Genomic DNA, 21,824 nt, shown 5'->3' on the forward strand with positions numbered 1-21,824 from the left:
TTATAAGGATAAGAAAATATGTGGAACTAAATGCACTACAAATATCAAGGAGAGGCTGTTTCACCATTAGAAACAGTGGATGCCATTTCATTTGATTTCTCCCGTAATATTCTTTATAGCATCGAGTTTTCATTCCTATAATGTGGCTTAAATATAGTCATTTTCAAGCACTCGATTTCATGCATTTAATGGTCATGTTACAGTGTTTTATCATGCAAACATGCATCTAGTTGAGTAAGTGAGCAGATGTACTTATGATCACACTAAAACTTAACTTAAGATATTTTCAAGGCTTTTTAATAAATAATAATAATAAATTCAGTTTTTAGGTTAACATTGCATTACCATGGACCAGTCTTATTAGCTTAGATTGACACCTGAAGACCAGTTTTTCGGTAGGTATTTCTAATTAAGAAGGCAGGAAAACTATCCTGTTTTGCAGGATTTCTAATTTTAAATTAGCTGCAACTAAAGATTATTTTCATTATCAATTAATCTGCCAATTATTTCCTTCATTAATTGATTAATCACTTTGTCTACAAAATGTCAGAAAATAGTGAAACTGCTGTTTCCTGGAATCCAATGTCATCTCTTTAGATGTCTTATTTTGTGCAACCAACACTCTAAAACCCAACATTATGACAAAGAAAAGCTTTAAACACTTACATTTGAGAAGCTAAAAGCAGCAAATGTTTAGTATTTTTTGTTAAAATATGACTAAAATGATTATTATTAAAATAGTTGCTGATTAATTTTCTGTCTATCAGCTAATCAACTAATCTCTGCAGCTGTACTTTAAATTAGACCTAACAAGATGCCACCTCTTTTTTCTCCCTCAGCAAGATTATGATGTTTTAATAGTTTGAAAGCAAACTAAACTACAAGCCACAAGCTATAGCAGACCTTGGAAGGCAAACTGTCTACCGCATATTACTGTAAATACAGGAGAAGGAGAAAATCGTTGACTCCTTAGGACGTAACGTAAAGGAAACTAGGCCTGTTGTTGGACTGAAATTGGAAAGCGTACTGAATCCATATGCCTTTACTCAATGTAACATCTCTTATGAACACGACTTCGTATTTTTCATGTATCAGTGATGTTTCCTGATTGAGACTTGGCTCAAAACTGATGCTTGTAGCTAGAGATTGAGGACCAGTCAACCAACTATAGCATGAATATTTTAGGTGGATATCCTGTAGTACATCAGTTATGCTGTGTGAAGGACTGCTACAACAACAGATGACCTTTCAAATTAAATAATATTATCTCTATTTGTTTCTCTCTCCATGTTTGACAGACCTTCCGCCTCCAGCCATGAGGGAACGCCCTCCAGGGTGTAAGACGGTGTTTGTTGGCGGTCTGCCAGAGAATGCCACTGAACAGCTCATCATGGAGGTTTTTGGACAGTGCGGGGATATTGCTGCCATCAGGAAGAGCAAGAAGAACTTCTGCCATATTCGATTTGCTGAAGAGTTTACTGTGGACAAGGCTCTCCTCCTTTCTGGTAAAGTGTCTTTCACTCTAAAACCAGCTCTTATTTTAGACCTCATAAAGAATATTCCATCCTTATTTCTAACCATTAGGAACATTTTATGTCAGGTAAACCATCTTCCACACATAATGTTTGTTTTGTTTATGCCAAATCTTCACCACTGTTAACTGGAATCCCCAGCGAACCCACAACCTTATTTTTTGTGAATATATCGGTTTACATTGGGCTTAAAGGTCAGAGAATAACGGTTTTCTTTCTTACTCACCTGGAAAATATTGAATTTGTAAAGACCACTTGTATTGTCAGTCCATGGCTATCAGTGCACCCAGCCTTTGCTCAGTGCCTCAGCACTCCTTCACCTATGGTGGAGGAAGAATGATGAGCTGTCAACCTTTACTCTGATGGAAATGAAACAGCTGATATCTATCACTCAGCACTACAATTCTCCAGCCTCATACATTCACTCAGGATCTTTTGGCAGATGGATAAATAGATAGGGGGATGGATGGACAGATAGATGGAAAGTTGCTGCACTCCATACTGATTGTTTGGACGTGAACAACACTGGATATATGGTTTGTGTTGGTCAAGAAGCCAGAAGAAGACAAAATTAAAAGACCCCTGCTGTTTCATCAGTCATGTTGTTTTTTTGTAAATATTCCAATTTATAATTTGTGCATCTTTTACCTCATGAACCTAGGGTAGTTATACATTTTAGATAGTGGTTGTGTCATAATCCTGTTATTAACCATAGTAACTCGCTGCTGCTTTGGCTTAACTGGTACAGTCAAGTCAGTTTTGTACCGATACCACAAATCACAAATTTGCCTCAGGGGGCTTTACAGTCTGTGCAGCAATGCAACATCCTCTATCCTTAGTCACTTGATTCAGATAAGGAAAAACCCCTCCCAGAAAATGGGGAAATAAGGAAGAAACCTGAGGAAGAGCAACAAAGGAGGGATCTCTCTCCCAGGACAGCAAAATTACAGAAATACATCATGGACAAGGAGGATGACAAAATTATAGATTGATAACATATATGAAGTACGTAATCAGGAGGACGTCAAGGAACTTCCAAGTGCCGCCAAATAGATCGGACCTGAGCCACATGATCTCACCAGTTAAATGACTTTGAATATGTAACAGCTGCTTGCTGTTTTGTTTATTTCTTTTGTTCAGTCATATAATTTATCGTCCTGTCACATTTTGTTCTGCAGTCGGTACATAAATCCTCTATTGTCTACAAATTTTATAGGTCAAACTCCCTTTTTTGCAAATGTCAAGAATTCTCTATCATAAGGGGATTAATGAAGATTTGTGAACAGATATACAGGTAAAGTAGGACAATAGAGGACTTAAGGTTACAGAAAAGCACTTGTGACCAGAAAGTTACTGCTTCAATCCCCAGTCAGACTTACAAGGTTAAATCATTGCCGGTGTGCAGATCTTACTGGCAGCCATAAAGCAGTGATAAATCTGGGTGGGTAAATTTAAAGAGCGGTGCTTGCCCCCTCCCTTATTACTACCAGTGAGGAGTGAATGTGTGTAACTGTGTGAGGCTGGGTTCATACTTGATACAAGGTGTTTGTGGCCATCCTGCTGTAGAAACCTAGCTTTGATCTTTAAAATCTTTTTACCACCACAACAGTTGACATAATCATACATGATCAGGTCATATCATGCTTTAGCCATATTCCTTACAGTAATTGTTTTTACATTCCTATATTTACTTGCTTTACTACCACGCTACGCAAGTACTGGAGTTAATTTCTTTCCTTCACTACAAAGTGGTCGTCTGATTGAGCAGAATAACTGCAGTGGAAATGCTAGATGTGTGTTACTGAAAAGGAGTCGGTAACTGAGCTTAATGTTATGTTCACTCTCAACAGTCTGCACCCGCCTACACAACTTAAGAGAAAAGAGAAAATAATAATTGTCAATAATTGTTAATAATAAGGTGTTTTCAGATTAAATGCCAATCTTGTCTTCATGTTTGTGTGACAGCTTAGACTCCAGTTCTTTCTGTTATTTTACCAGCACAGCCTTCTCCCTTTTCCTCTTGTCTCTATACATCCATAAATAGGAGTCATAAAGGCTTGTGATAAACACAGACTTTTTCAGTTCGTGTAGCTGTGTTTTTGCCTCAACTCGTGATGTGTAGAGCACAGATTGATGCATCTGTTTGCTTCACTCACATCTTTGCATATGCATTTTCTCCATCTCTAATATTTGCTTCTCTCTCAGTCTGAATACACCATTATGTTGAATAAAAAAATGCCTCACTGCTGCAAAAGGAGGCCTACAACAACATGATTGGAGTGTGTATTTTACATTACATTACATTATCAATAGACTTATCTTGTGTTATGTTATTTTATGCAAAATATACTATATCTTAAGTAAATATTTACTTTGCTACACAAGCTATACAAGTAGTCTAACAATTTCTGTTATTTGGTAATTCAATTAGCTCTGTGCCCCTTAACTTACAGTATCAGCTGTAATTATCAATTTTTACATGAATATTAGTCGCTCTTATAGGCTCGCACTACTGTACAAATGAATTTGCTCACACTGAAATTCCTTTGACCAATGAGATGCTGCTTGAACTGCTGCTTGGGGAAGAAGAGGTCCTTCTGCTCGTCATGTGACACCAGCTTATGATTTTTTTTATTTTATCTCCTTCCAGCAGCTTCTCCTGCACAGATGCCTTAAATCTCTCTATGTGAATTGCTGGCCGTATATTCCCGCTTCACAAAGCTCATTTAAAACACCAGGCACTGCAATAATACGTTCTGCATTATTTAATGCATTATTGTGTGTGTGTGTGTGTGTGTGTGTGTGTGTGTGTGTGTGTGTGTGTGTGTGTGTGTGTGTGTGATTTCAACCACCTCTTCCCTACAGTGAGACTGGAGCTATAAGTCCATATATTAGCCAGATGACAGACCTGTGTAGCTTCCCCATAGATATGACTTTCTGTACACTGCGGGCTCTTCCTCCAAACACACATACGTGTATACAGATGCACACACACACATTCACACACAGATACACATTACAGTAGCCTTGGTGCACTGAGGTCTCCCCTTATGAAATATTGAAGCAAACCAAGAGCCTTAAGCAGCATGAACAAACTCTCTGAGTTTATTTCCTGGTTTATGATTGCACACTGTAATGTAAACAGCTCAGCCTTTCACAGATCATTCAGACCAATCAATTAACAAAACAAGTATGATTACACTTTACACCCACAAACAGACAATGTACAATGCACTTTGAGTGTCAGGTGAGAGGCTGTGGGGTGATCCAGGGCTATCACTGTAATTAGTGCTCACACTCTTGTACATACAGAGGAAAAAGCTCAAGTGACTTGCTCAGTTTTTGTCTCAGTTTTGTCTACACACCTCAGGACGCACAAAGAGAACAAAGAAGACGTAGATAAGTGTGTTCCCTCCTATCTAGAGGAAAACTAGGACAAGTTGGTCAGTTTAACCTTGTCACATACCTGTGTGTGTGTTGGGGGGTATCTTGTTCTGTCTGTGTTAATCGCTGTCTTTCTACTGTACATTTGGATCAAAGAAGGTGTTCTATATCAATATCAATAGAAATTGATATTTCACTGTGTTGTCACTCTCATTCAATCAATAGAATGTCTCTGCTCTCTTCTGTGTCCTCTGTTTTTCCTGCATCTCTACAGCCCATCAGTTTCTCTCCACTTTCCTCTTTTTCCCAATTTCTTCCTTCTTACGTCAAACCTCTCCTTTGTCTCCCCAGGTTACCGCATCCATTTGGGCTCCAGCACAGACAAAAAAGACTCTGGTCATCTCCACGTGGACTTCGCCCAGGCCAGAGATGACTTCTATGAGTGGGAGTGTCGGCAGCGCATGCTGGCCAGAGAGGAGCGGCACCGGCGCAAGATGGAGGCAGATCGCCTCAGGCCACCCTCGCCTCCTCCCATCATCCACTATTCGGAGCATGAGTGCTGCGAGCTGGGAGACAAGATCAAAGGTTGGTAGACAAACATGAAACATGCATACATACACTTGTACCTAGAGCAGGTGATAAGGGTTGCCAACTAGACAAAAACATGAAAGAGCAACTACTCACTACTCAACTATGATGTGAGTAGTGAGTAAAGCAAGGAAAGGCAGCAAATCCTCCTATTTGAGAAGTTGGAACCAGTAAAAGTCTGCCATTTTTATTTGCCATGTAAGTCACTGGCGGTCACTTTGGTCCAGACTGAAATATCTCAACAACTATTAGATAGATAGATGGTTGCTGGTTGCTCTCACAGCCGGCTGAACATAGAGAACAGTGTTATTTGGAGGGCATGGTAGGAAAGAGGTCATTGTTGGTGTTTTAACAATGTTTCACTTATGAGTTATTGATCCAGGAAGTTTGAATCTGTCTATTTGCAACTTTACCGAGGTGCTGTTTGGTGCCCCCTCTGGCACTTGGTGCCCTACGTGCAGCTCATGATGCGTGTGTATGTAGCAGCGGCACTGGGATAGATTGATGTGAAATTTGGATGATGAATCCTAATGGCTTTGTTGATCTTCTGCCTCTTTCTCCAGCGTCACTATAAGTTGATATTGAATGAGTTTTGAGTGAGTACAGTCACACAGAGATACTAGCATTAGTATCTTACTGGTCTCACAGGTTTTAACAGATGACATCACATCACCCCAATCCTGGCTTCTCTCCATTGGCTACCTGTTCGTTTTAGAATTGATTTTAAGATTTTACTGATTTTACTTGCTCCAAGCTACATAACAGAAATGCTGACGTATGAGCCAGCCTGCAGCCTTAGATCCTCGGGTGTTGCCCTTCTGGCTGTTCCAAAGTCAAGGTTTATATCTAAAGGTGGCTGTGCTTTTGCCATTAGGGCCCCTCGGCTTTCGAACAACCTGCCTGAGGAGATAATGCTTGCAGAATCAAACTCATTTCTACAGACTTGCTTTTATGCGTCTTTGCTTCTGTATTGTACTGCCTTTGCTTTGTCTGTCTAAGCACTTTGTAAACTCTGTTTTTAAAATTGCTATATAAATTATTATTATTATTATTATTATTATTATTATAGCATTGCAGTAGACTCATAGTTGCTTGATAAATAACTTAAATTATAAATTAATTATCAACATTGTTACGGATTAAAATTTTGTTGATCACCCATTAATCATCATTTCAGCTATAATTGAAATAAGTTTAATCTTTACCGGTTGGATGAAAATATGCTCTTTAAAATATGCTGATTTTGAATGTATCGAGAGCCTTACAGACGGTAATCTGAACACACTTGACATTTCATAAAGTGTTCTTTTAGTGTATCGAGACTTTTTCTTATGTGAGTGCCTTTCACTTCTGCTTCCGACTGGGAATTCAAAGTGACTTGATACGTGTTAATCTTTTTTTTTTTTCTTGACTGCAAGAAGTTGTACAATAATTTGAAATATAAAAATGCTTTTTATGGTTTAGTATAGTTCTGATCAGTGTTCAAAGTACATATAAGGAGGAGAGTCTTATGGATTCTTAATGCAATTAAACGTCTTAGGCAGTAGATTCCTTGTTGATCCCCAGTGACTTTCCTGTCCTTAACCACCGTCTCTTTACTTTTAACATCCAAGCTAGGAAGGCACTCAATCTGAAGTGTTGGTAATGTTTGGGTAGATAGACAGATAAGATATAGATAACCTTTATTTACTCAGAGCAACATACTCATTTACAAATGTGCCCTGCAAATATACAACCAAAACAAATTATATAACAAAAGCGTAAAACTAACAATAAATGGAAGATAAATATCTTGCCCTTTTAATTAAAGTAGCTGCTAATTGACCACTTCACAACCACCATTCTTATCTATTTGGATAGTTTGTGGAGGAAAGGTTGATTTTTTTTTTTTTAACCTCAGTTTCATCCATTTTTCAGTGATTTTACCAACATTAATTTGTTTGTTTAATTAGGAGAAAAACTAACTGTGGGAAACCAGTGGAAGATTTCAATTTTTTCCTAAATGCCTTTTTTTTCTTACAGCTACTCTCAGGGCATCTTGAGGTTGACTGTATTCACCAAATGACACTTGACAGCGAAATAGTATGCTTTTATCTGGGAAAATTGTAACAGTATGTCCTGGATATTTTTCTGCATGTTTAAAATAACGATCCCATGTGGTATTTCTCAGAATAGCTCTGATTAAAGAAAAAAACAAAGAAACAGAGAAGGCCTTAGATGCTAATCGTGTATTTATTCTGATAAACCAAGGTAATACATTGTTATATGTGATTTTATGTATGTTCAGGTAATGCCTCAGCTAAACCCATTAAATGAGAATCTGAATCTCTCTGGCCTCAGGCCATTGTCAGTGATTGAATACCACTAATATTCCTCCAGATTGTCTATTAATAATGTCACTGCAGGGGGTAATGTATGGGACCAGAGTCTGCCTGTAAACAAACAAGAACACCTCAGGGATTCATGAGATAACACCTTGATTCAATATATGTAGCTGTGATAGATCATCATTCATGCAAGCCATCTGACGGACCCCACTGTGTGTTTATGTGTGTGTCTGAATATATGAGAGTGTGTGTGTGTGTGTGTGTGCTAGTGTGGTTGAGAGTGGCAGCGAGAAATTGAGAGCATCTGCAGGACTGGGCTTAAATAAATATAAACCTCTCCAGCTGCACAGTCTGTAAAGATGCTAAGTAATGTTTATGTGTGTGTACATGATGCATGTGCACTACTATTTGTATGTGTGTGTGTGTGTGTGTGTAAGTGTCTCTGTATGTGTGTGTGTGTGGAGGTCTGAGGGAGTTTGTTGTGAACTGATGTCTGTGTGTGGGAACATATTCCATCCTATGCTCTTCTGACTTGTAAGCACACAGCGAGACAGCAGAGGACAGGACAACCACAGCGGAATAACAACAATAGAAATCAATAAAGTCTCTTGACATCATCTGATTATTCACTAGACAAAGCGTGAGTACTGCTAAACAACTTGGGCTTTGTAAACAGTGGCTATATAACATGGTGCTCACCTTTTCTGTAGACACCAGAGACATTTGGCAAGGGTTGTTTACCGAAGGTATTTATAGGAAAGACTGGAGCTGACTGATTTTACCCCAAACTGTTCTTATCTTATTCAACCTCCCGCTCTCTTATATTCAGCATATATGTATATATATATGATCATTTTTATCCTCAGTCATGCTGCACATTTATTTCATTTGTTCTGTTCTTTCCATCCCAAGATGAAAATGTGTTCTTGGGAGTTCTTTTCATCTCATTATCTTCATGTCCTCATTCTTTCTTCCCCAGCACTCCTCCTGGTGACCTGCAGACAACCCCGCTTACAATTTTCTAGATGTTGCTAATGCAGCTTGTGCAAACAGTAGAATAATGCAACAACATAAATAAAACGGAACTGCAGCTTTATATAGATACAGAAATTTACATTTATATTTAACTTAAATTTGAAGCTAAAGTTGAGATGATTTTTGCCTCCTTTTAGGAAATTAGGAAAATCCAAAGCTATGACAAGCTTTGATAACATTTCCACTATGTACACATTGTGAAACACTCCTGTTCCTGACCATCAAAAGGATGTGGAGTAAATTTGCAGAGGCAGCTTTCCTTGCTCATGGTGACCCTAACTCTTTTCTTCTGTCCCCTCTTGGCTAGAGAAACTTTGTTGGCAGAGGCTGTTATGTTATTGTACTTCCATGGTATCGATTTTGGCCTCATTTCTCTTGTCTTCTTTCTCTCCTTTCACTCTCTATTTTCCTCCTGTTTTGGTCAAATGACTGAGAGTTTGTAAAGACAGCACTTTTTGAAACCTTTCTTATGTAGATGCCTTTTTCCTTCACACTAATTCTTCTGACAGTGAAACAGTACTGAAGGAAATTTGCTCTTTATCTTGCTATGCTCATATTGACTCTGACTCTTGCTTTCTTCACCTCTTCTCTTTTATATTTCCCAAGATGACAATAAGTTTGCAGATGCTGTGCGTGTGCTCTTGACCTGGTTGGAACGAGGTGACGTCAACCGCAGAAATGCCAACAACTTCTACTCCATGATCCAGTCCTCCAACAGCCACATCCGCCGGTTGATGAGTGAAAAGAGTCAGCATGAGAAGGAGATGGAAGAGGCCCAAGACAAGTTCAAGACCGCGATGACCGGCATACTGGTTCAATGTGAGTCTTCAAAGTTTTGTCAGTTTATTGCACTATAATACACGTATAACATAACTTCTTGAACATATATGATGTACTGGTCTTTTTAAAGAGTGTTTTCATGTAATTTACATTTTAAAATGTGATACACCATAAACACGGCAATGCAGCCCTTATATTCACATCATACCCCCTCTCTCCACATTACTTGACATTACAGCTGCAAGAGAGCAGTTGTTTGACTGATTGATGAGTGCTAGGAGATACAGTAATTGAGTTGTGATTAAGAAAATAGCAAATACTTCATTTTCAAATCCATCAAAACACAAAAAGGATGGCAATGTACCACAAGAGGAAATACAATTATTACACCACCGTGGCTGCATAACACTAAAAGAAATACTCATAAAATACTCATAAAAAATCACACTGAAATGACTGGTGATATACTTAACATTAATTGATTTGAGTAAGCTGAGCCATTTGAATACCAAATAAAAGTGTAAAGGAGGGAACTCAGGAAAAGTGTCATAAAAGCTTTGACCACAGTGTCTGACACACTGTATGTCAAGTATACTTGACATAATTAATTACCACATTGAATGCCTCTCTGGAGTGTAACATGTGAAAGGGGATGTATCATGCACATTTCCAGGTCTACAGTATATTTATATTCTGGGGCTCTACTGGTATATATTTGCATGATTTACAGTTTTAAAAACTCCTTATTTATCTTATATTCTTTATGCAGCCCCTTAGTTAGCAGCTTAGCATCTGCCTGAAACTGGCTGTTTTAGCTCCAGTGTCCTTAAGGCCCCTTTCCAGATGAGCCCACTCTGTTCTCTGATCAAATCTGATCCAAAATATGCGGGTGGACAATGCGAACAATACATAGAACAACCTTAGCAACAAAGGATATGGCCATTTGTAGGCATGCATGAACAATCTGACATCATCACAAGGAGAAAATAGAGGTAACTTTGCAAATGAATCGTTCAGAGCAGGCTGAAGCCTGGGCTTTTGACTTTCAGGTAGACTTTTGACCATGTTTAACGCAGATGTCTGATATCATAAAATCATAAAAAATAACGGAAAATTCTCAAAAAGCATGATATGTCCCCTTTAGACACCACATATATATAGTACATTCAGAGGGTACACGATTTATATTCTCTCTAATTTTTCCTCTCTGCTGTTTGATATGGTTTCATTTTACTTTATCTCTTTTCTAACTCCAGAAATAGGTCTTGCTGGCTATAACACAATAACCATTTGTACACTGTATCCAGAAATGCTGCTCCTTCTGTTCTTTTCTGTTCACTTGACCCATGACGAAGTCTTGACCAAAAACCTACTAGGTTCTCGGTTGGCAAATTGTGTCTTAACATGGGAAATTGGCTGTGGCCCCTCGACGCCAGTCATGGAAACAGGATATTACCAGGGAATTTACAGGTTAAGCAGCTTGTAGGCTGTTTTGCGTGTCTCTCCTGATCATGCATACGTGCACTCAGTAAACAATTTATTTTATGTCACAGCCCCATGAGAATAGCACTCCATCATACAGAATTTATCATTCAGTTAGCGCTATACTTGGGTAACAGGTTCAATCGACCACGCCACGCTACAGTAATTCCCATGACACACTGCAGGCTGCCGTTTTATCACAGGTCACCGCTCTATACACGGCATATCAAATGCTGAAATACCCAGAGAGAAATACCATGACATAAATGCGCTCTTCACACATACACTTACCAACACACACAAGGTCTTTCTCTCTTTCCCTCTCTCTCTCTCTCTCTCTCTCTCTCACTCACACACATATAAACACATGCACATCATTTGATACACAATAATGATGAAAACAGATTTATTTAAAGACACATAAGATGTAGGAGCAAGTGAAATTGTAAAGGCTCACTGTAAGACAGAAATAAACTTGAAACAGATTCTCTCCTCTTCGCTCCTTGTGATAACAGAGGTAAGATGGGTTATTTCTATTCAAGCACACAGGAATAAATGGACTGCAATACTATTGTTCTACTTCTACTACTGCTACCCAAGTTTGACTCCCTTTCACATTGTTACAGAAATAAAATGCATTTATCATTTATGTATCATGAATTTGTTATAGTAACCATGTTTACATGGCCTTGTTCCAGATTTAGGAATTGCTGTCGATGTTTCAGATTTGTTCAGGGATTCATATACTGTAGATCTAGTGTTGTGCCTACTGACAACTGTTTGCCTTAGTAGGTGGGTTTAAGAGTGGGGACATCATCTTCCTACATAGCTAGCTAGTTATTTAGCTATGTCATCAAAGATAGTGTTAGAAAAATGGTGACAAGCGTGACGGAGATCAACACAGCTGGAGAGCTTGGAATAAAAACTCCTAAATCAACATATTTCTTTGATCAGTGTGAGGAATTAAGTATAAGATCCCCTCCAGACATGTATTAAGGCATAATTACCAATTTTAAAAATCCTAATAATGGCATAGACTCCTTCACCCTCATTAAAAATCCAGAATCTATGAATATGCAAATATAATTCGAGATGAGTCATCAGACATATGAAAACATTTTACAGGAAGAGAAAAAACAGGTATTTTGATATAAAAACATTCAAAAGTTATGTTTTGGACATAAATTTGGCATATAACAAGAGATAATTGTTGAAATAAAGGCAAAACAAACTATGAATGCTTAGCTGAATGGCAAAAAACAACAGTAATGAAGATCCGTCACCTGAGATTAGGCCGTCACTTTGCTGTCCTTTTGTTTGATGCATATTTATGAGGTTGCTAATATTGATACTTGTGTACGTTGTATTGGCTTTGAAAGGGCAGATTGAATTGGGTTACAACCTCCCAGGACTTTCTCTTTCTTTGCCTCTCCTACATTGTATGTCTCCATTTCTCCCCGTCAGTCTCTCTCACTCACTGTCTTTCTCACTCCGGTCTTTCTGTCTGTGATTGTCTCTCATTAAAGGCCATCCACATCCAACACAGTAATCCATACAAACACTTATTTCTATTCATGAGTTTGTCTTTCGCTCACTGTGGTTCCACCCATGCAAATGTCAACACCGGGATTGGTCTCCCACGAGGCAGTTTTACACACCACACCTGTGAACAAAAGACATCCATATTCACAAGGCTCTACTTTTGTCAGAGCCTCAGACTGCCATTCAAGGACACATTATTATATGCATTCACTTCTGTCACCCTGAATAGAATTACCCTCATTGAAAAACTTTGGATATTATCCCTGTTTTGATTTTTTTTAATTAGTCAATTTACTGAATGCCATAGCAACAAAGCATGGGATCCGGTAAAATTGCTACTACACACTGACAGTGTGAAGGTTTCACGGGATTTTCTGGTTGTGTCTGCCAGTTGAACGGGCAGTCCACACATCTTTTTGTTCACACAGTAGACATTAACAATTTAGAGGTAAAGCATGCCCAAGAAAATAGATTGGCATGAGTGAGACAGCTAGAACGAGACAGACACACTTTGGTCAAGGTGATTCAATAGAGGATAGAGGAAAAATACCTCCTCAATTGAGAAATTTATCTCACCCCTCATGACCGATCGACGCTGCTGGTTTGAGCTCCAGCTTTATCAGAGCTGCTGAAGACGATGCTGCCTTTGTCCACCTGATGTGTGAACCGAGGGCCCGAGGCTCATGTTTTGCTCCCTTCTCCGCTGTGCTATCTTAACGCACCAGCACTATTTTTCCTTAAGCAGCTCGTCTTTGAAGCATGAAATTCACTTGTGTATGTATATAAATGCCTTTATTTATTGATTATTGACATGAAAGTAAAATTAAATAGAGTATTTTATTTGCTATTGTTTTTTTTCTGCATGTATATAGCAAAATTAGCTTTTCTTGTTTGTTTATGTCACTTCTCCACTGAAGTCTTTGAAGCGAAGAAAGAAGGAATGCTTCGGTTTTCCTTCTGCTTACATACGAGGGGAGACTCAAAAGTTCACGGCATTGTCATAAATCTTTCACTAGTACCTTTCTAAGTCCCTTCAAAGTACTCTCCTTGGGATACAATGTACTTGACCCAGTGTTTCTCTCATTCCTGTAGTCGTCTTTTGTCACCATGTCCAGAGTCTCCTGTGATTCTTCCTGGATTTCTTCGACAGTGGAGATTCTTCTCCCTTTCAGCTCCAATTTCAGTTTCACTAAGCTGTACGCATACGCTACCCGCTACCTAGCAGCAAATCCAATAACTACTCCCTGCTCCCATGCAATCAATGGTTTCCAGGAATTTTTGGGTCCCTGTTCAGAAAATACATGTACAAAATAAAGATAATAGTGTTGCACACAGTAAGTATTACAAAGAGTAAAATACACCCCCAAAATATCTGTTCCTGGTATTCAATATGCTTTTAAAACACAAGAAATTGTGCAGTATGCTCTAACAGAAGTGCTTCTTGAATAGTCAAACAACACGCATCTGAAACTCCTTCACTTATGAAGCAGGAGTTGCATCCAACCGTTTCTGTAGCTTTCCAAAAGTATTGTGTGATTTATACAGTAGTGCTCTGTGTAAGGGTGGGGCTACATTGCACCCCGCAGTGCAGACTTGAGCAGATTCTGCACACCCTCCTTAAAATGTAACAATGTTATGCACCACATACATGAACATAAACAAACTTGACAGGTGAATTTTTCGACATTACATGGTTATCTGACAAGATTTCCTGCCCCAAAATCATGACAAACAAGTGTTTACTAGTTGAGGAGTTCTTCAGTATACAGTATATTGGCACCCCTATTAGGTTGTTCCAGACCTGCCTCTGTTGCCTAGTGATTCCCCCACTTGATGAAGTGCTGACTGCCTATTCTGCACCTGTTTCTGTTAACTGTTCAGGGAATACGAGACCTTATGACTGTGTCCCTTTTAGCAGTGAAAATGAAAAAAAAAACCTGACCAGGAGTGTAGCTACTACCATGGCCTGTGGCGTGGCCCTAACCATAGCCAGTTTCTGACATGTCTTGCTAGGCATGACTGCTTTCCATCAAAAACACAGGGGAGATCTCAAGGGTGTTCACTCTCACCAGTGGGATTGTTTCACCACTCAGTGCTTCCAGAGAGGAAGAGGAAAAAAAGCCTGCTTAAAGCATCATCCCGCTATGTTGTTAGAGTTTTCCTGCCATCCTTCTGCTTTGGAAGAGAAAGTGCTCCATAGTGGGTTTGGCTTTTATGCCTCCATCTGGCTCCCACCAGTAGGATTGGGCGACAGTATAAATACATGGGGAATCTGCAATTGGTTCAATTTGTTGCAGATGGATTTTTGTTTTTTCTGCCAATGTTCAACCACTTAAAATCCTTAAATTGAATTATCTCTTCCAGCTGACAGAATGTTTTCTGGCCTCTTACAACCAACTTACAGTCACTCTAAAATAGTTTTGGCAATTCTAATTTATAACATATTCCTAAATAAATCCTCCTTGTGTTCTCTAACCATCCATGTTAATTTATTTGCTGTGGATTAGGTCCAGAATTTGTACACAGTGAAAAATATGATGTTTTGATTCATTCATTTCAACCAACTGGTTGATCTGCCTTTGGACTTTAAGTAAACCTAGGATTTATTAAATTCATATTTGGTTATATTGATTCTACTAGTATAACAACCCCCTTCTATTAACATCAAAATTTTCAGTTTGTGCATCATCATGTTGACGCTGTAAACATGACGTTTTATAGATACATAGTCACTGTAGTACTTCTCAAACTTGCCATCATTTGATTTCTGATCTGACCTTGTGGCCTTATCATTAATTCTACTAATGGCAGTGCTGGAATATCTTATATTTAATGTATCCTTAAAAGGATATTAAACCCTGCAGCAGTGCTGCATGAGCAGAATCCTACAACAAAAGCATAATTAACAAATGATAAAGACATTCTTACAAATACCACATAGATGGAGTGCCTACTTATACTGATAAATGCATGTGTTCACATATAAACACACAATTTGATACTTTTATTTATGTTCACACATTATAGCACATGGAACATAAATACAAGATCATACAAACTTTTGTTTTGATATAGGTTTTGTCTTGTTAGACCACCACACCCAAGGGTGCATGCCATGGACTGCAAATATAGATTGCAAATACTGTGCTCACATAAACTGCAGTCACAATGTTGCTCTGTCTCCCCATTTTCCATTGATCAATGAAAATAAAGTATTCTGGGAATAAATGTATCAATAATACTGATACCTGATATACACATTCACATACACTTGTATAGTCTAATAAAATAGTTTACAAAGTACCATGATGGTCTCCTCAGAGAAGGAAGGCAGCCAGTCAGCAAAAACTATTAAATAAAAAATGTCATGACCCAGGTCTTAGGCCACAACAAATAGGAAGACACACCAATGTAGAGGTTTTAACAAAAGAAAGTTTATTAAACCAGATTGAATGAATTAAAGAGTTAACTAAATATTTAAAGCATGGGGTGTTGATATCAGTAGTGTCAGTGGTGTAAGGTGTGCATGAGTATACAATGTGTGTGCATGTTGTAAGGTGCAGAAAAAGAAACTAAGGCAGCATAATCAAACCAAAACGGATGCCTGTGGGGAGGAGCAGAGGGGGAGGTTAACTGCAGCCAGAACTTTTATAACCTGGGAATACAGGGGCACTGAGGTGTTCCCAGTTACACTAATGACCCACCTGCAAAACAGAGCAGAAAGGTCAGTCATACAGCCAACCCAAGCCTAAACCACAGGGGTCATCACAAAGTTTATCTTGGCAATTTATGAATGCTGAAGTATTTATGATTCTAAATGACTGCCTGCTGGTCTAGACAGCCATCGCAGGCATCTGCTACAGGTGAGTAGATTAAAGATTGCTAACAGGATGACTCGAAATGAGTTAGCTGCCAAATAGAATATCTAGAAAAAGAAATTGTCTTTTTTTCTTCTGTTCTCACTGCTTTGTCGTTAGGCTTTCTTAAAAAGGACTTGATAATGATAACACTGTGTTATGTAAATGATATTATGATTATCAATATCAAAAGCTATATACAGTATGTTGAATATATTTCTGTCTAAATTATCTACAATAATGTCTTATGATGTGATATGTCTGATCTCAGTTGCATTTGTGTCCTCCCTCGTGTTTATTCCTGTCTCTCTACTGTGAGCCACATTATGGTAAACCAGATTTGACAATAATGCATAGTAACAAATAACAATTAGTGTGGGCTGTTTGTTGTCTTTTATGACAACACTGCCAATCAGACACTTGAATGCAAATCAAATATACACTCACCGGCCACTTTATTATGTACACCTGCTCGTTAACACAAATATCTAATCAGCCAATCATGTGGCAGCAACTCAATGCATTTAGACATTTGGACATGGTCAAGACAATCTGCTGAAGTTCAAACCAAGCATCAGAGTGACTGTCACTTCAAGTGACTTTGAATGTGGAATGGTTGTTGGTGCCAGATGGGCTGGTCTGAGCATTTCAGAAATTGCTGATCTACTGGAATTTTCACGCACAACCATCTTTAGGGTTTACAGACAATGGTCCGAAAAAGAGAAAATATCCAGTGAGCTGCAGTTCTCAGGGCAAAAATGCCTTGTCGATGGCAGAGGTGGGAGGAAAATGGCCAGACTGGTTAGAACTGATAGAAAAGGAACAGTAACTCAAATAAACACGCGTTACAACTGAGGTATGCAGAAGAGCATCTCTGAATGCACAACACGTCAAACCTTGGAACAGATGGGCTACAGCAGCAGAAGACCACACCGGGTGCCACTCCTGTCAGCTGAGAACATGAAACTGAGGCTACATTTGGCATGAGCTCACTAAAATTAGACAACAGAAGGTTGGGAAAACGTTGCCCGGTCTGATGAGTCTCAATTTCTGCTGCGATATTCAGATGGTAGGGTCAGAATTTGGCTTAAACAACATGAAGGCATGGATCCATCCTGCCTTGTATCAACGGTTCAGGCTGGTTGTGGTGGTGTAATGATGTGGGGGATATTATTTCTTAGCACACATTGGGCCCCTTGGTACCAGTTGGTCATCGTTTAAATGCCTCAGCCTGCCTGAGTATTGTTGCTGACCATGTCCATCCCTTTATGACCACAGTGTAACTTCTAATGGCTACTTCCAGCAGGATAACAAGCCATGTCACAAAGCTCAAATCATCTGAAACTGGTTTCTTGAACATGACAATGAGTTCACTGTACTCAAATGGCCTCCACAGTCACCAGATCTCAATGCAATAGAGCACCTTTGGGATGTTGTGGAGTGGGAAATTTGCATGGATGTGCAGTTCTTAAGGCAAAAGGGGGTCCAACCCAGTACTAGCAAGGTGTACCTAATAAAGTGGCTGGTAGGTTGGTAGATTTAAAGTAGTCTTACAGAGAGATTACATTGAGACTTTACATGCACAGCACCCAACTAAAACACACATTTTGGTTGATTTTAAATACCACTATATGCACTGTATGAAAATTTGGTTTAGTCAGTACTGTAATGTCTCAGAATTACAGCCAGATTTTTTATAAACCCTATTGCTTAATTTCACACAGGGAATGTTGTCTCTTTGGCTAACAGTTTTGTCCTTTTCTTATGGAAAGATGATAAACATAATGAAATAGATTTTACTTTTCATCAGATTTTGACTCAACCTTCCCCTTGCCAGTGCCAAAAACTCGTTAAGCTTTAATACAATTTATACTGAAAGAACAACGTTGCAATTTCAATTTTATGCCACCACAGGGAATACCTCTCTATCTACTGCAAATTTGTAATTAGTAATGGAAAATGTCAAGTGTTTTCTTGATGATGGTCCCATTGGATTGCAGTACAAGATATTTAAAAATATACTGTATGTGATTTTCAATCAGTAATGCTATTCATATATTTAAAACGGTGGAATCCCAGAGTATGGTGGATAATCTGAAACATCCAATTACAATTAGAGAGGAGAGCAGCCTTTTTTTTTTTTTTTTTTAGCCCTTTTTATATTCCCTAAGCAAATAAGGAACTCCCATTAGCTCCAATATTAGAATCAATTTCATTAGAAAACAACCACTTCTTCAATAAGGACATATTTTTAAGATAATAAGTGCTGTATAGAAATCTGTTGGACAGAGTGTAAATTACTGGTGTGTGCAGCTTAATAGGTCAGGACAATCACAAATCTTTATATCAATAAATGGTATGAAACATATGACTACACTATAGTGAAACATGCTGGTTGCCACTCCTCTGTAAATTATGTGATATCATTGAACTTTGAAGAAACCAAAAGAATCCTGGATGCAGTTTCTTCACAGTCAAGAATTTTTGGTCCTACATATCTGAAAGAAGACTCTTTGGTAGGCAGGAACTTGTTGTAATAACATAATTAAAAGGCCATACCAAACCTGATCTAGACAGGATGAGGAAAATATATATTATGAGTATGAGATTGATGGAATTTATGTCATGCAGTCAGTTTTTGAGATTGTAAAAATGTACTTAAGCTAGTTTCAATGGGATCCTCTGTGTCTGTCTCTGTGGCAACATCACCATACATACAATATTATAATATACTGTATGTATCGCTAAATGACACAGGTCTGAAACATAAATGTACTATAGACAGACAGCTATTTTGTCCCCACCTGACTTCATAATTTCACTTTTCTGCTTCTTCCTACCTGTCCTCTTTCTGTCTCTTTCTCTTGCCCTTCTCTACATCTACACATCTCTTCCTCACCACAGTTGAACAGATTGTGTCTGTATTCCACGCTGCTTCAAAACAAAAGGCATGGGACCACTTCTCCAAAGCTCAGCGCAAGAACTTGGACATGTGGTGCAAACAAGCAGAGGTTGGTATCTTAATTCTCCTATAGGACTTTTTTTGGCAGTAGGCTATGTGCTCAAATTGTGAGCGTTTCTTTTTGATTTGATTTTTATTCAACTTATAAAAACTAATTAACTTTAAGTTGAAAAAATAAGTTTGAAACAAAGGTTGAGCTGAAACAATACAGGAACATTATGACAAATATTATTATCTATATCCAAAAATGAAACAAAATCCAAAGCTAAACCTCTCAGATGTGTTGGTCCGATTTATTTTTTCCAGTCTGTCTCACTCAGTTTCTAATTTTAGTAACCCCATTTACACCTAGTATGATCTATGTGAGCTGTGTCTGAATCTCTTACACTGAATCAATATTGCAATCAGAATCAGCCAGACCATGTCAGATCTCAGTATTAATTATTGATTATTAATAACAGGTGTAAATGCAAAGGCCTGTGATCAGATGTCATTATCCAGATGCTGATACAGATGGTACATTAATACAAGTGGAGACAGATAACTTTTAGATGCTCTCTTGCTGCTCTAAACTGCCTCATAATTTGCTGTTTGTGGCCATATATAGATAGAAAATGATTGCATGTTTTGTTTTAGCAGGAATATCATAATTCTTTTCAGAAACTGACAATGTTTTCCTTTTTTTTCATTATTGTTCACTGCCAGAGAAATGCCACACTAATTATGATGAAGACTTGTGTTTAATGGATTCTGTGCTGTTTTCAATGGAGATTGCAGCATTAGATGTAGATCTGGTTTGATCTGCCGAGACTTTCCTGATGCTTGAGTGCAGGAACTGTTTATTTAGATTTTAGATATTTTACACATACACACAAAGAGATTCATCAACTCACAAAAACACTGTGCATAATGTGATATATCAACACACTGAAAACACACATTATTGCAAATCAAGCTTTGTCACAGCGTGTTGCTGAAACATTTTCTCTGTTGAATGTCAATGAGGCCCTATTCTTTGTGTGAATATTCATGTACAGTATCAAAAGAGAATAGCGTTCATTCTGTTCCATCCCCTGCAGAACTATGAAAATGCTAATAACTTTCCATAAATAGATCTATGACATTAACAAGCATTCAGAACAGCTACTGGGAGCTGTCCACATTAGAATGTTGATACATTAATCACACTTTACACTTGACCCACTAATATTGATTTGCTGTTAGGCGGAGCACCATAGCTCTACACATTGTTGTTAACTCTCCAGTGTAAAGACAATAGCCTTTGCATCAGAGGTTTTAGCTCGTAGGGTTAGTGTGCGTTCAGATCTCGAGGTTTGTTACTGCTGCTGCTGTAGAGCCTCTTGTGTTCAACGTAAGTGCAAATCAGCTCCTGAATTATTCTCAGTGCCTCAGTCAGCCTGGGTGTTGTTTCCATCACTGTATCTGTAATAAGGCAAACTGCCTCACCATCTGTACACTAGACAGACCACAGCAGAAATATGTCTATAACTCTATTGTAACACGGGACACACATCTATACTTGATGTGTTTTTTAGTTTCCTAAATGAAGCAAATCAAAATCCATCAAGTCATTCTTTGTTTCTGTATTTCTTCTTTTCTTTCTCAATTATTGTTAACTTGTCATTTCTTTTATGCATGCAGTTTTCTTTCAATAGAAAAAGCATACCTATTTTTGTTCTCCATATTAAACATCTATGCTGTGTTACGAAAGGGGAAAGATGATGAACAAGGTAAAAAAAAAAATCCCTGCTAAAGTTCAGCTTATTAGTCTTGCTCATTTGTAATCTATCATTTTTAAGTATTCACACTGTTTTCAATGTTGGACATACTTGTTTTAGACTAGGTATTGCTGTTTTTCAAATGGGTATTCTGGTTTTTAATTAAAAAAAAACTTTTGTAAGTTTGGGGAATGGCTTTATGTGCTGAAAACCATGGAGAATCAGTCTTATCATTGTATCAGTGTACAGGCTTCTGCTGCAGAGGAAATCAGCGGCTCAGGCGACATGTCACGTCCCTTCCTGCTCTCAGTAAAGTGAAACCTGTTATGTCTCTTAAAGGACACCAGTTTTTCTTCCCCTTTGACATGGCACCGGAAATTGAAGGGGACAAATTGAAAGGTAGATGGTTGTGGAAAACAAATGTAGAGACTTAACCACTGTAAAAATTGCAGTTATTGCACACTGTGCTTTTGTGTAGTTATTCTACCCTTAAGCTTGGTTGGAAAATGTAATGTATTTTTCAGTAGTAGTAATTCTCGTATGTAAAAATCGGACATTAAAAATGTTTTCTGTAATGTTTTATTCACGACTACTTT

The 21,824-nt window shown here is 38.2% G+C and overlaps 2 protein-coding genes across 10 annotated transcripts in view; one reads left to right on the forward strand and one right to left on the reverse strand.

Moving 5' to 3' along the window:
* LOC137189718 (ecto-NOX disulfide-thiol exchanger 2-like) overlaps positions 1 to 21,824 on the forward strand; it is a 195,835-nt gene that overhangs the window by 143,335 nt on the left and 30,676 nt on the right. For all 9 annotated transcript variants that reach the window (XM_067599767.1, XM_067599764.1, XM_067599765.1 and 6 more), the window contains 4 exons: positions 1,299 to 1,505; positions 5,268 to 5,501; positions 9,473 to 9,685; positions 19,432 to 19,538. In XM_067599767.1, coding sequence (XP_067455868.1) covers positions 1,299 to 1,505; positions 5,268 to 5,501; positions 9,473 to 9,685; positions 19,432 to 19,538 — 761 coding nt within the window. The remainder of the gene's footprint in view (positions 1 to 1,298; positions 1,506 to 5,267; positions 5,502 to 9,472; positions 9,686 to 19,431; positions 19,539 to 21,824) is intronic.
* The window catches only part of sfxn5b (sideroflexin 5b), a 341,220-nt gene that overhangs the window by 142,207 nt on the left and 177,189 nt on the right, over positions 1 to 21,824 (reverse strand). The window lies entirely within an intron of this gene.

The sequence above is a fragment of the Thunnus thynnus genome, chromosome 9, assembly GCF_963924715.1.
Source record: "Thunnus thynnus chromosome 9, fThuThy2.1, whole genome shotgun sequence".
In the NCBI taxonomy this organism is placed as follows: Eukaryota; Metazoa; Chordata; class Actinopteri; order Scombriformes; family Scombridae; genus Thunnus; species Thunnus thynnus.